Below are 15,650 nucleotides of genomic sequence, written 5' to 3' on the forward strand. Positions count from 1 at the left end.
TACTCCCCTTCCATTGAGTCTCTTGCATGCACAATATATCAGTCTTCCTTCTCTCCTTCACATCAGCTAACTCTCTCCCCTTACTAGTCATTCTGCCAACATTCAAAGTTCCCACCTCAGTCCCACTTTTTTTACCTTCCTCCTCTCCTCCTGCCTCCGGACATGTCTCCCCCCTCTTCTTCTCCTTCTTTGGGGAACAGTAGCCCAATTTCCACCAGCACCCAGTTGGCTAACAGTACTGGTTGCGACTGTTGTTAACCCAGGCCTCAACCAATCTGAATTGTCCACATATTGATCTGGCAAACTTTTACACCGGATGTCCTTCCTGATGTAACCCTCCCCATTTACCCAGGCTTGGGACTGGCACGAAGAAACACACTAGTTTGTGCATCCCTTGTTCTACCCACTCGAAGTGTTTAATTTGGCCTTCTTTTCAAAGCAGCATAGAGACAATGCTTTATTTCTGCCCTCATAATCCAGCAGGTTGATATATGAGATGGCACACCTGGGTCTACATTGTCTTTCTATCTTATTTAAAGTAGGTATGGTGATAGAAATGTTAAATATAATTTGAAATGTAGTGGTGGGGAATTGCGATGATATAATTGTATAAGTGAGGTCAGGTGCACTTTAGATAAAGGTCAGCAACATTAGAACTATAGGTCAGATAGTTTATACAAGCACTCTGCCCATGCCTGTTTTACTGTTTTCCTTTGTACTGAAAAATGACACTAAAGTTATGCCAATCATTATTTTTATTACAGTATTGTTGTTATTTTAAGTAAGATTTCAACAAATGGCTTGTCTCAAAATGAAGATCAAGACCTAAATATTTGGACTGTTCTCAGTATACAGATGAAAAGTGTTAATCATTACTTTAGTGACATTAGTAAAACAGGGTAAGCTTAATAGGATAACAGTTGGCAGTCATGAATTTTTAAACAAACTAACTAAACAAAGTACTTCAGAGTTTTTTTTCTCCAACAGTCAACCTTTATTTTAAATGGAATCTTGTATTGCATGTGCCAAAGCAACACAGTTTATTTTTTCACAAATATTTCATAAATGATGACATTTTCTGACATGATGACAAAGCAATATATTCCAATACAGGCTTGCATGTGCCGGGACTATGTCCTCTCAGCTCCTGGTGCAACGAAGGAAGCACAGTTAAGGTATTCATGAGTCCATCAGGCGTTTAGTCACATTCGGGCTATTTAAAAATTTTCACTTAAAGCAACCTGATTGTCTTCTGCATATTGCAAAAAATGAGGCATGGGGAGAACTCTACATACACTGCCCAGATTGTGATTTGAAGATTTGGAACCTGGTCCCTCGCTGTGGGGTCACAGCAGTAATCACTGTGCTTCAGAACCACAACTTAATTGAACACATTTATATATTTATTATTTGAACCGAAAATAATATTTAAAAAGAGAGCAAATCTCTTTTGTGTTTAGTGTCAACGTTGTATTAAATATTTTATTTTACTTTTACTAAATAAGAATTAGCAGCGAAATCAGTAAATGTTTCTGTTTTTGATACTAAATCAATTAATACACTCAAGCATTTTACAGATGTAAATGTTCCATCCTTCCATCTATTACCGAACTGGATCAAATAAGTACAGAATAAGTACTTATTAATCTGTGCTTTTAAAATGCTTGTGCTTATATTTTTCTGACATCTCACAATATATTACATTATATTGCAAACAGAAAGCACGCAACTCTCTTCCCCCAGTGGTTTGACCGGTGTAGCTGGCTCTTACTCAGGCAACCTTTGAAACGTCTCTTGGGAGAAGTTCACTGACACGCCGTTTCAGGTAAAGCCGGCCAATCAGGCGCTGGGTCCTGGCTACGGGGCTTCCGGAGGTCCAGTATGTTAGGAGGATGAGGTGGAGCGTCAAATTGAGCTCTGCCGCGAGTGTGTATCGGTGGTACGTGAGGACGAAGGTGATGTTTTCTGTAGATGGCACTTTCACCAGACCAAGATGATGAGCTGTCCGACGAACAGTTTGAAGAGGTCTTGAACGAAATCGGAGGCAGGCATCGGATCTACCTGGTTGGAGACATTTGGGAAAATGAGAGAAGAGCACGAGCCAGGCAGCTGTCGGAGTTGGTGAATGACCTCTTTGATTTGGATCTGGTCGAACCGTGCAGAATGCACAACGGTGACCCCTCCGCCAGCGCAAACCCGGTAAATGCGAATATTTCGGGAGCTTACACCTGTCCCACAGCGTCACGCAGCATGTGCAAGAAACAGGCGCGGGCGATCGACTCGCCTCTCGTGGTCTTTGTATTCAGTCAAGGAAGCCTGCGTACTACCTCCCGACGTGCCTCCTTACGGGTGATCCTAAAAGACGTGCGAGGCCGTATCAGGTTTTCGAGGCAGCGGCCGGCACTGTTAGGACTCGTCTACTCCCCCGGTGGCCGCAGCACGGACAGTCCTGACCTGATATACCAGCTGGACCAGCAACTGCGATCAGTTTTTCGGAATCTGTCTAAAGAAGCAGTACAAACCGGGCTGTTCGTCCCTAAGGACACGACGGTGAATGTGGAAATCAAGAGGAGTGTCTGCAGAGTACTGCGAGCCGCACGGGGAGACCAGACAGGTAAGATTTTAATTCATGGAACATGAAATGCGTTACTTCGTGGGGGCCCTTCTTGAGCGATGCTTGTGTGCCTAACTGCCGGTCGACCCTCATTTGTCTCTCAGGGATCGAGTTGAGCGTTACGACTCTGGTGCATTCCACAACGTTTATAACATTTCAGTATTATTACTGTTCTTCGAATTGTTCTTTGCTGCAGTATTTCTTATATTTCTTTGAAACTTACACTTAATTTCACAGTAAAGTTCATAAGGGCTTACTTAATAAGCTCGGTACCACTACATTCTGAGTAATGTAGTATTAAAAAAACGTTGTTCTTGCTGTGAGGAGGAGGTTGGACATATCTGATTTTTATTTATTTTACGCATGTAACGTACATTTTAGAACAGTCAGTAGTTAAAATAAAACTCAGAACCCCTGATTCTAATGATAGTAAATGGTTAACGCTGATTAGTTAGTTTTTGTGGTATTTGGTGAGGATCTGGCATTGTTGGCGTTAACACCTATAACAGAACCATTGTGAGCCTCTGTTGCACAAATAATTAGATCAAGATGTTAGTGACAGCAAGAGCCACTGCAAGATACCTTAAGGAGAGAGATAACGTGAGACTTAGTAACAGTCAATCAACAAGAATGTCACAAAAAATCAATACCAACGGGGTGGCCAGCAGCAAGAGTGTGCTATGCTAAAATAAGATTTTCTGTTTTGATCCAAGTGCTGTTACTGATTGTTAACTCTGTGGATCGAAAATTAAAAACCAAATGAGGCAGATACAAAGCTGGAGTGTATAAGATTAATGCTACAACACTGTAACTCACAGAAAGCTGGACTGTGGTAATTTTCCATGATAGTCCTATCTTCTGGGTTTAAGTCTGGCTAATTTTTCTGATGGAAGTCTATGTCTGCAGGAGGCAGCTATGCTGGATGGTAACTAGGCTTAACAGATCTCTTCTTTGCTTGTAACAAAGATAGCTTCAATATCTCAAAAGCTATCCAAGAATCAGAAGTTAACTTTTGAACAGTTTACATTGGAAAATATTCAGCTAAATGACCAAACTGGTTAAACCTGTTTGAATGTCCATATATATGCTTTAGGATGCTTATAGTTTTTTGGCTTTGTTAACTGACTCCAGCATGTGAAATTTCTGGCAATTCTACAGTACTAGTTTTCAATCTAAGAGTTGTAAAATTGACTTTCCTAGGATTCTTCATCTAGGTTTGTTAACATATGCATTTGATTCTGGTAAATTCCTTTACTGGTAGATTCCTGGGATGCTTGTGTGTGTGTGTGTGTGTTAATGAGAGCAGATGATGTCTACAAAGATAATTAAGAGGTTCACATCTCATTGGTTTTAACTGTTATGCCTAAAAATGTTTGTCAAACAGTTATCCATTATCTAGGCATTTATGTCTTGAAGTGTTCTTAGGGCCAGGGGACTGGGTGTTGTAGCTTATTTGGCATAAGCTTCAGTTACGAGGACTGCTCAGTTTAATGATGTTTCATGATTAACGGGCACCAAAATAATAGGGGTATGAAAGTTGTAAGGAAAGACATCATCATGCATTGATATGAGATTTAAAAGTAAAAGCGGGCAATCAGCCCTTGGTCATTTGACTACAAGTATAAATCTAAGGTGTGTGTATAAAGTTTATTCAAGAACAGTTAATCAAAAACGTCAAGTTGTGGTGTATAAACCCTTATTACACCGAAAAAGTACTTTTGAAGGTAAACTGGAGCAAAGAAGACAAACTTCAAGTGGGCCCTTCCATTCAGAGAGGTCATCCTTCACCTCCTTCACCTTGTTCTCCACAAGTGGACAAGAACATGTACATTATACTGAACACCTAAAGTTGTCTATAGGCCCAAAGGTTTATATCCTAAAAACAAATATGTTATAGTGGTTGTGTGTATGGATGTGTAATACTTGTATCTTTTATGATCAGTCAGATGGCAAGGTGGCTATTGTGTCGTGTTTCGTTGGCTTTTCTTATTTCACTGTGTTAACGTAACAGGAGCTGTACAACTTTGCATTTAGCTTTAATGAATATGTTAAAATAGGCTGTGTATAAAACAGAGTATCTGCATGGATAATGTTTAAATGTTCAATGTGAAAATCTCAAAGCAGGTCAAACATTTGCATTGAACTGCATGAAATGTGAACTTGAATGATGACTGAGATACCAATAATCTAATATGCATATCTTTGAGATATGTACTAAGAAACTGAGTAATAGAAAACATCTACTAACGTGAAAAACACTTCTAAAGTATTCCTTTATTTTATAAATATAAAAGGTGTACTCTGACATGCTCCTAACTCTTTAACCTGTCAAAAAATGCACCATCACTAAATTTAATTATTCATCCAATTTTTAAAACCATTGACTTCCATACAGTATTTTCGCATGTAGACACAGAATCCCGTGGCATAGAACTATAAAAGCAGAGCTTGATTGGCAGTATTATTTATCCTGTGAGTCTGTATCCTTATTTTTATTATTCTGCCGTTGTATGCATGTGAATATCCCCTTGGGATTAATAAAGTTTATCAAATCTAAACAAAACCACAGCTGTGGAACCATAGGGAAGCTAGCTCAAGACAGACAGTAGCGGAGGACCTTTGTTGATGCCCTATATGCCAGCCTGCATAATAGGCAATAAGACGAAAGAACTTATATTTATGTTTATACTTAATTATAGTTGCAATACTTATCATATATTGGGTGTTACTTAAAAAATAGAATGTATGAGATGTTCATACCTTATTTTTTAGTTGTCACTTTTGATGACTAGACAGTCTTCTGCATTTCATTTTTCTACCAAGTAGATTATAGCAACATTTAACAAATTGTCTCCACTTCTCATAAATCAGTGCTTTGTTTTTCTTTAACAAATAGCACTGACAAGTTAATTATGAAATTGTCTGTTGTTACAGTAAAATATTAGAAACTAATCTAGGTGCAGACCTCCCTCAAAAAGTCATGCATACCAACATATATACTGTAATATTACAGCCTTGAGAGGTTCCTTTAACTCCAAAAAGCTGTGGGCTTGGGTAGCATCTTCTTGACTTCAGTATTTGATCTTGAGTTGAGAAGTGTTGGTTTCAATAATCTCTTCTATGTTTAACTTTTGTTTGTTTGACATTGTGCAGCTGATACTTCAACAAGAAGTTCCTCCTGGTGCTTCCTGCAATGTTTTTACCTGTGGGGAAGCAGCAAACGAACACAGCAGCCTGTTGGTGAAAAACAAGGTACTGATGCCTCATCTTTAGGTTAATGTGACACTGCCTTCTGTTCTTGAGAAGATCTGCTGCACTTTTTTAGAATCAGCCTATGTATGTAATGCATGTGATGATGATGGTGGTGGTGGTGGTTAAGGACCTCTTTAAGATCATGCTTTTAACTTCACACAGGGCAAAAGTTGAAAATAAGCAGATTTTATTTGCACTTAAAAAATGGAAAGTGCTTTTTTCTTTTTTTTTCTTCTCAATACTTCTATTTATATACATAACCAAGAGGGAACTGTAGCCTATTCCAGTATAAGGTATAAAATAGAACAAACCTTGTATTTGGAGAGCACAGGCAAAATGCAAATGTGACAAGTATCTAATGTTGCGCCATGGTGTATGATATATATATATATATATATATATATATATATATATATATATATATATATATATATATATATATATATATATATATATATATCGCTTCAGAAATCCCAAAAGTTAGAGTCTTCGCCTCTGGCACTGATGTCCGAGGTTCGGTTCCCCGAGAGGGGGGGGGGGGGGGGCTGGGGCGGGTGCAGTGAGTGTGTACGCCTGATGAGCCCAGAATTAGGGCGAAACACGTGTCGCATACTCTTTGCATTATTTGACAGTAAAACTATTTTCAACCATTCAATGATCTACTTCTCGCAATTGAAAGATGGCACCGTGGAGGATGTTAGCCGACTTACTGACCAACCACAGGTGTTACCTGGTAGGTAACCACCCATACAATCAGATTGTGATTCAGACTACGAATGCCATGAATAAATATAAATATATACTGATATATATATATATATATATAATTTTAAAAACAGTTAGTAAATTATATGAAACACATTCATGCTCACCAGATTGGAGTAACCATTAAGTACTGAACAATTTAGCCAATGTGTGCCTATATTAACTATAGGCATGGAAGCAAACAGTGACTCATGGTTGAATCACAAAATCTTTAACATAGCATTACAGTATATATCGTTGCATGCCATCTGATAGTAAAGCATAGTAGTTTAGTATTTTTCAAATATTGACCCTGTTGTAAAACCAACAGCAATTGCGTTAAATAAATTAAGTTACTCACATTATTTATAAGCGTATTTCATTCTGTGCTAAGTTTTCATAAATGTTTTGATGTTGTAGTCAAGAGAGAGAGTCAATTTCCCCATTGCTTCCCCTCCAAATCCATTTTACCAGGAAATCACACAGAAAAAAATAAACTTGGATAAATTATTAGCTTTTTTACTTGCATATGGTCTTAAGCTTTGGCGCACTACCAAAAAAAAAAAATACACTGCAGCAGGGACCCCTGTAGCTACTGGTAGGAGTGGCATAAAAGCAGTGATGTGTTATTGTGAACTGCATGATATGTATTCATTCCTTACATATAGAGTACATAGTTCTCCATGTTCATTTATATGAAGAAAATATTGCTAGTATAGAATTACAAAAATGGTTGGTTATCGATTGAAGAATGGAATAAAGTATGCGGACAATGCCTACACATTCTTGAGTGAAGGTCCATGAACAGGTCAGGCAAAGTGGAGCTGAAGGAAATGGTAAGGATTAAGTGAAACAAAGGGGAGTTGTGGCATAATCACAGAGGTAAGGCAAAATTGTCAAGGTCCAGAAACAAAGCAAAAGATACAAGAGGATCACAAGAAATGAGGAGTTTAACTTTATAAGTTGAGTTATGAGTAAGTGCTAGCAGCCTGTTTAAATACTGGCCCATCGTAAGATAAATGTGTATCCAGTTTCAAATGATTAGTTGCCTTTAGAAGTTAATGGTAAGCAGCAGACCAGACTAATTGCAGTGGTTAGTAGGTAGATGGTAAAAAAAAAAAAATCTGTGTAAACCACATTTAAGCAAGTGTCCACAAGATATATAATCCAGTCTTAGTTTATATTGTGCCTTTAACTAAGATCGTTGAAACAAGGTGTTACAATACACTGCTCGTTTCACAAGTGAAATAATTTACTGAATTTTCTTCCCCCTTGTTGCTATTGTTGAGAAGAAAAGTTAGTGAAATCAGTCAATTTACTGAGATATAATAATAATAATCAATCAAACTTTATTTCTTAGACTTTCAAGAAGTCCTGGGAAAGTTAATGCTTTAATTTTTTCAAGTAATGTGGCTCATTTAAAGCGTTAAAAAATATTGTCACATCTAGGGCGCGGAAACACACCTCAGACAGTGCTTTGGTCAGGGTGGTATTTTCATGTATTTTATTAATTTTTTTTTAACCTTACAAAACAGTAATATTGGTAAGTTAAGTATGTACCTAAAGAATTACATACACATCCAGTACCTTTATGTATATACTACCTTAAAAATGTTATGAAATAAAATTCTAAAGTTTTAACATTTTGTATTAAGCAGTACACAATGATGCGCCACATGTCAGTACATAGCACTGGTGTTCATTTTCTTGATATACATATACTGACATAGGTGTGGGGGAGTGGAGAGAAAGGGACTGGGGTGGGTGGGGGGGGGGTGTATTGACAGACTTGGTACAGTGCCATAGAAAGTTTGCACAGGTAACAATTATTCTATTTTTCTTTCTCTCTCTCTCTTTTTTTTTTTTTTCTTTTTTCACTTCATGTTTCTGTAAGAATCAATATCATATCACATAAGTGCTAAATAAGTTATCTTTGAATGGCACTAAAACCAAAATAAGTCTCTAGTACCTCAGCATTTGACTCGCCAGTCTACCGGCCAGCTTACAGTGCTGACTATGCTAATATAATGACAAAATTCTATGAAATAGAAGTGTAATGATGATCCCTACGCATGTTAAGGTTTGCAGTGTCTTCACTAATTTATGCAAAGAATACAACATAACCATCCAATTAATTCATAGTGTCAGTTTTTAAGTGAGATGGCACCTACGGAAATCTCTTTTAGCGTTCCAGGAGCAAAGGTGTAGGTAGAGCATTGTTTTTTTTTTGACATCCCCCCTGTCCCGCCCCTTCGGACAGTTTAGCATGCATATAGATTTAAAGCTTTTGTGGTTGGTACAATTGTGCCTTGGGATTTTTTGGGTTGCATATAGTGTGCTACTACAGAAAAACAGTTGGAAAACAATCTCTTGGAGATTGCTGATTGCAGACAGCACAAAATGAGCACTCATTTTCCAGCTACTTCATCCTTTTGCCCACTCATACAGACTGTCTTCTCTTTGCCTCACTCCACTGACTTGTGTGCTCACTGTCCCTTGGCTCTGCGAGAGTCACTGGCACACATGCACCCAGGCAGATGGACCCCACGTCTCCTGGCTGCTAAACTACTCTCTAAGTACTGTGTCTACAAAACGGTGATCAAAGAGCTGCTTTTATGTCGGTTTCTCCAGGTAGTGCTGTCCTCCTCAGACAGTTTATGACCACCTAAGGAGCACGTCTCTCTCAGTTCAGGACCCAGGGACATTACACTGTTATTTTCACAGCGCATGAGTTGAAAAACACTTGTATAGAGTATAATCATCAAGTGATTGATGGTAATGAACAATTGAGGATAGTATTTATGGAGTTTTAATACAAGTTTTAATGTATGCCCATTTAAGAGATGGTTATTCTTTCAATTAAATCAGTCTTCTGCACTGCATTCAAAGTCAACAGTCATTTTGATCATTTAATTTTTACTTTGCAATCCTGCAGTACTTCTTTATATTCCTTGCTTTGTACCCCAATAAATACAAGTTATTGCCAATATACTAACAACCCAATTGTGCTTCACTCAATCAGAATATGGAACCAATGTAGGAAGCATTTTAAGATAGAGAAACTTTTATCTGTGGCACCTCTGTACGAGAACCACCTTCTCAAACGTACGCAGTTTTTAATGCCTGGAAAACATTTGGGATTAAATCACTTAGAGATCTGAACATAGACAATGTTTTTGCATCCTACGAACAATTACACTCCAAATTTAACTTGCCAGCAACACATTTCTTTCACTACCTTCAAATTCGAAACTTTGTTAAACAGAACCTGCCCAGTTTTCCTCCCCTCCCACCTACCTCTATGCCGGAAAATATTGCTCAGTCTCGAGGACTCGGACAGCATTTCTGTAATATATAAAACTATTTTACAGTCCCTCCCTTTCAAAGATCTAAGAGAACAGTGGGAAAAGGATCTCTTACTCAATATTTTAGTAAAGGAGTGGAAGGCAGCCATGCACAGAATTCACTCTAGCTCTATATGCGCAAAGCATAGAATTATTCAACTTAAAATTATATATTGAACACATCTCTCTCGTTTTAAAATTTTCCAAAATATTTCCAGTGCAAGATCCAACCTGCGAATGCTGCAATCAAGCTCCGGCTTCATTGGGTCACTTGTTTTGGGCCTACACCAAATTAACATCATTTTGGACCAAAATCTTTAAATTCCTTTCAGACAGCTGTGTTTGGCCAAGTTCCAGATGGGCTTAAAGTGGAGAAGGACAAACAAACTGTAATTGCCTTTACTACACTATTGGCATGTAGACTTATCTTGCTCAATTGGAAGAATCCTAACTCCCCTATTCTAAGTCAGTGGGTAACTGATATTATATACTGTTTGAAACTGGAAAAAATCAAATTCGCACTTGGAGGATCTGTAAAAAAAAAAAAAAACAACTTTTTCAAAACCTGGCAGGATCTAATCAATAACATTTTAGAGTAAGTATTTAAATTGAGAAAGCAGGTTCGCTCCCCTCTTTTACTCCCATTTATCTTTATTATTTTATCTCATTTATTATTTGATCTATTCATTTGTCTTTACTAGCATAAAGTTTTACACTGATTGCCTAGCTGTCTTTCTCAGAGGTGGAGGTTTATTTGTTTTAAACCTGTTTTTTTTTTTTTTTTTCTTCTTTTTGTAAAACTTGAGTTATGTGTATGGAAGCTGATTCCAGCTTTTATATATGTATGTAGTGGTGCATCTTACTTTGAACTTAATTCGTTCCAGAAGACCATTTGAACTCTGAATTGTTCAAAGTCCAAATCAGTTTTCCCTGTTACAAATAATGGAAAGTGAATTAATCAGTTCCCAAACCCTAAACAATACCCATTTCAAGTACTGTAAACAATAGCACAAATGCTCTAAATAATACATTTTAAAACATGAAAGCAATAAACAAAATATGTAAATACTGCATAATAAAATGAAAATTGCATTTACTATACCTTAGTGAGGAGTGCTGATGTACTGTGTGGCAGATGGAAAGGAAGTGAAAGGTTTCTGTTTTGAAAGGGAGTCACCTTCAGTATAAACATGCTTTGCAATAAGTTCTCTTTTTCACCTCAATCATTGATACTACAACCTTCCTTTTAGACTTTGTCTCTTTCACACTCTTTTTGGATGCCATGGTAAAAGTAGATGTTTATATTTATTTCTATATACAGTGTGTGTATATATATAATATACTGTATATAATTTTTTTTGTGTTGTGGTTAAGGCTTTGGTCGTAGGGCTTTAAACCTTGAGAATGCATGCCCAAATCCTAATATTGACACTGTGTGACCATGAGCAAGTCACTTCACCTGTCTATGTCTTAATTGGAAAACCAAAAGAAATGTAAACAATTGTATTTCAAAAGTTGCATTGGATAAAGGCATCAGTCATACAATAAATAAAAAAATTAATAGGTCACTGGAACTGCTTACTTTTGAAAATGCTACAAACAACTACACAAGTAAAACTTTCCTCCATTTGATCAATTCCTGTTTTTCCTAGTGACATGGCTTTTGCTGATGATCATTGCAAAACAAAAATTTAATGGAAAGTGTATGCCTTTGAATTGAATTGGGTTATCTAAAGGAATAACATAAAATTTGAGTATATATCAGTATCATTATTAGATGTTTACAATTTTTATTTGTTTACATTATTCACTCAAATATAGTATTTCTTTTCATGTTTTTCATCCTGTTGTACATAGTTCCCCTTTAAAGTTTGCACAAAGGGAATGCTTATCCGAATGTATATGCAGTGCTTGAAGTGGATATAGATAAGTGCCGTTACCTGATTAGTTACACTGATGTATTAGCGTGAACAATTTCTCTGGCTTCCCTGTTAGGAAATCAAGCGTCATTATCCAAGACTGTTGCTGGGGCAGTGTGCAATTTAAGCTCTGCCATTTAAAAGGTGGGGGGAGAGGGCTGAGGAGTCTCCCTTGAAGTTTGTAGCACACCATGGTGGGGGGTGGGGATGGGGTGTTTGTAGGTGCTGCCTGGGATTGGAGGTTGACAGAATGGATAACCAAGATGGTAGGTGGTATGCCGAGAGTGCTGGTGGTCAACCTCAAAAAACAGAGGTTGCCAACCAGAGTTTTGCATCTGCCTTGAACTTTGCCAAACTTTCTCTTTGCATTTCACAATGTGATCATGTCTCGTTTTTTTATTGTCCAGGACATCACCCCATTTTCAGTCACTCATCCTGTTGCTTAGTGGTGGTATTCACGTGGCCTGTCACTTGCTTCTGTTTCATCTTTTGTTTACATAAAGTCTGGTCTCAGCACAACACAAAGCACGTAAGCTAGCATAATATTAATAAATATTGACACATAAAAAATTATCAACAAATAAAGTGTCATCTAATATTCTTTTTTTCATAATGCCAACAAATTTCAATCAAAGCATTTTAGCTTTTTTACTGGGGGGGGGGGGATTCTACCCCAAATATTGCTACATATATTAAAATGTATTTTCTTAGTAGATGCCTAACTAATATTTATTGAAAAGAATCCATGAGACATGAAATAAGAATTGAGGTCTGTTCTAATTAATTAAAACTCTTTTTTAGTTATTTTAAAATATCTTTTTAAACTGTCTACAAATAGTTTATTATCCACCCCCGCCACACATAGTGTTCCTAATATGTGAATTTAAAAACACAGAAAGAGGCTTCTTCACAATTCTTATGACCCAATGACAATTAAAAATGGTTTATTCTTTAAACACACTCATAAGGAGGAGTGCACCTCTTTAAATATCGTTATTTAGCCTGATACTTTCTTTGGGCTTCAGTGTGTCTGCCTTAAATTGGCATTTATAAACCTTTCTACTTTGTGCATTGGGATATAGAGAAACTCTGAATGCTGTTTTCTTTTTGGAAGACATAGCATTTTTAACAAAGCTTCCCTTGTTACACAAGATGCCTGTGAAAAGAGAAGAAAACTAGGTCAAGCCTGTGAAAGAAAGTAGAGAGGGAAAATATTAATGAGTGGAGAGTGAACAAACTTGCCGTCGGCTCTTTCTGGATGACAAGAGAGGGGAGTCAGCTGAGTTCTATTTAAACAAATATCCTAATTCAATTTGTCTTCTAACAGAAAGTCTAGCAGTGTCACAAGGGCTCCATGATGTTTAAGGTTCTGCTGGAAATGTGTGCTCTTCAGAAGAATCTGTCGCAGAAAAAAAGCATCCGTTTTGTCTAAATTAACCCATTGTTCAGTTTTGTCCTTTTTTTTTCTGTCCACCTTGGAAGGATGTGACCATCATTGTATCAGCTGAGATACAACCAAACAAAGTTTTTGGGTTGACATGTCATTCTTCTGATGGGTATGGTGCTCACAAGAAATAGGACTGCAGTCCAGGATTGAAGTATACATGTTTCCTGTGCCTAACGCTAGAATTACCGTTCACTGTTTTTTTTTTTTTTGTTTTTTTTTTATATAAATATAGTGTTTTTCATAGTAAGCACCATGATGACGTACTACACAAGGCTACAGTACAAGGAAAGAGTGTGTCATGGTTATAGTGGAATTTTCCATCAGTCTTTATTTAATATAGAATATTCCATAGCAAAGAAGAAGGCAAGGCACTTTATTAAGTTAAATGTTATTATGATACAAAGTAAATGAATAATAAAATAATTTGATGCATGTACATTATATAAGAATGATTTATGAGTTATTGCTTTTACAGTGTCTAAGTAATTAGTAAGGTTTATTTTATATTCCATCCTTAAGAACTAATGCCGTTTGATTTTTTTAATGAACTATATCAAGGCAAGATTATAATCAAGGTATAAATGTCTGAAAACAACAGAATAACTGAATCAGGCTTTTTTTGACATAATACCCTTCATAGCAATCACCATGATGAGCATGTGAGAAATTAGTACAAGATGTGCAATGGACATACATAAAAAAACTAACCTAAAATTATTTTATGTAGAGGTGGCACAATGCCTAGTGTTACTAATAAAAATTTCCACAAGGCTTGACCAGGTTGCTATTTGTGTGGAGTTTACACATTCTCTTCACATCTGCTTGGGGTTTTCCTCTCATACCCAAAATATGAGTGTTAGGTTAACTGGTGACTCTAAATTGGGCTAGAGGGCTGTAAGTTAGTGTGGAAATGAATGTAACTGATCTCTGTGATGAACAGGGACCCCATCCAGTATTAGTTCCAGCCTTGTGCCAGATTTTGCTGGGATCAACTCTGACCCTGTCCCTTGTAATCCAAAACTGTATTAAGTAGGTTTGAATATGGCTGGAAGTATGACTTAAAGACCAAGCAGTAATAACAGATTATGAGGCAGTCATTTGTACTGCAGTCTAACATAATATATCAACAGCACAGTACAATTTAATTAAGATTTGCTTCCTGGTTTTGTTTTGGTTACTAGGAACATTAATTACATATTTTGTCTGCAGATTTTCATTGCTAAGATTTTTTTTTTTGTCATTTTCATTTCTTTCAGGAATTGTTGAGAATGGAGAGGAAGCAATTCCTTTGCAGCTCCCTTTGTCTGGGACCTCTCAAGCAGCTTCCACAGGTGATGATAAGGAAAGTAGTGTATGAAGTTGCACCTCAAGTTCTTCAGCTAGACAAAGATGAATGAAGGGAACCTGGGGTTCAGGGGTTGCAGTCAACGCATAACAATGAATGTTTCTTTGCTTTCCAATGCTTTGCACAAATGCATACTCTTGAGTTTGGGGCCATTTGGGGCATGAATTATGTGTATCTCTTCTAAAGGTAAAATCTATTGTATGATGAAATCCTGTCAACAGTATGTTCTCCCTCATTTTCATGTTTAACAACAGGGTTCTGTCCTTAATGTGAATACTCCATGTGAGGAAATCACAGTGTGAAACCCAAGCAATATTACCTAGAAGCTGTAATTCAATTTACATGAGGTATTTAATGTTTTTATATAGCCAAAAAATAACACTCATACGTGTATATAGGGAATGCTGACAGCTTTTGACTAATGGTAGCAAAAGCCTGGTGATAGATTACAGTAAACTTTTGCAATTGATGATTAACCATTCTGCTATAACTCATACATTAATACAGAAAAAAATGTAGTGCAATGCTATAGGGTCACAAACTTTAATATATTTTGAAATATTATTAACCCAATTAGAATTAGAAACCAAACATGGCTGGTGCTGTGGAATTAATGTATTTAATAAAGCCAGCCAACAAAATCTATACTGTACATACAAAATACGTCATAAGGAAATGAGAAATTAACAAAAGCATTAAGATGTTTAGTATTTACACATACTGTATTAGAAAGAAAACAAAGAAAAGTAAATGTAGGCAGTGGAAAGAGAAAAAAGAATATCTTGTAGGCATCACACAACAGAACTGAAATTCGAGGCACCACAGAACTGAAATTAAGAACATGCCCACACCTATGATGATACAGTGTGGTTTATTTGGTATGTACAATTTCATGTCTTACGGTATTCTCAAATGAATATTGGGTGTAACCTCCCCGAGGTGCAGTACTGGCCTGCACACTGGCAAATGATCAAGTAGATCATGA

At 36.9% G+C, this 15,650-nt stretch overlaps 1 protein-coding gene across 1 annotated transcript; it reads left to right on the plus strand.

The window, feature by feature from the left end:
* Positions 1 to 1,796: 1,796 nt before the first annotated feature.
* On the plus strand, positions 1,797 to 15,443 carry LOC114646579 (uncharacterized protein C2orf72). Its single transcript, XM_028794838.2, has 3 exons — positions 1,797 to 2,614; positions 5,768 to 5,866; positions 14,577 to 15,443. The coding sequence occupies exons 1-3, from the start codon at positions 1,972 to 1,974 to the stop codon at positions 14,675 to 14,677; spliced, it is 843 nt and encodes a 280-aa protein (XP_028650671.1). The 5' UTR covers positions 1,797 to 1,971; the 3' UTR covers positions 14,678 to 15,443.
* The last annotated feature ends 207 nt before the right edge of the window (positions 15,444 to 15,650 follow it).

The sequence above is a fragment of the Erpetoichthys calabaricus genome, chromosome 2, assembly GCF_900747795.2.
Source record: "Erpetoichthys calabaricus chromosome 2, fErpCal1.3, whole genome shotgun sequence".
Lineage (NCBI taxonomy): Eukaryota > Metazoa > Chordata > Cladistia > Polypteriformes > Polypteridae > Erpetoichthys > Erpetoichthys calabaricus.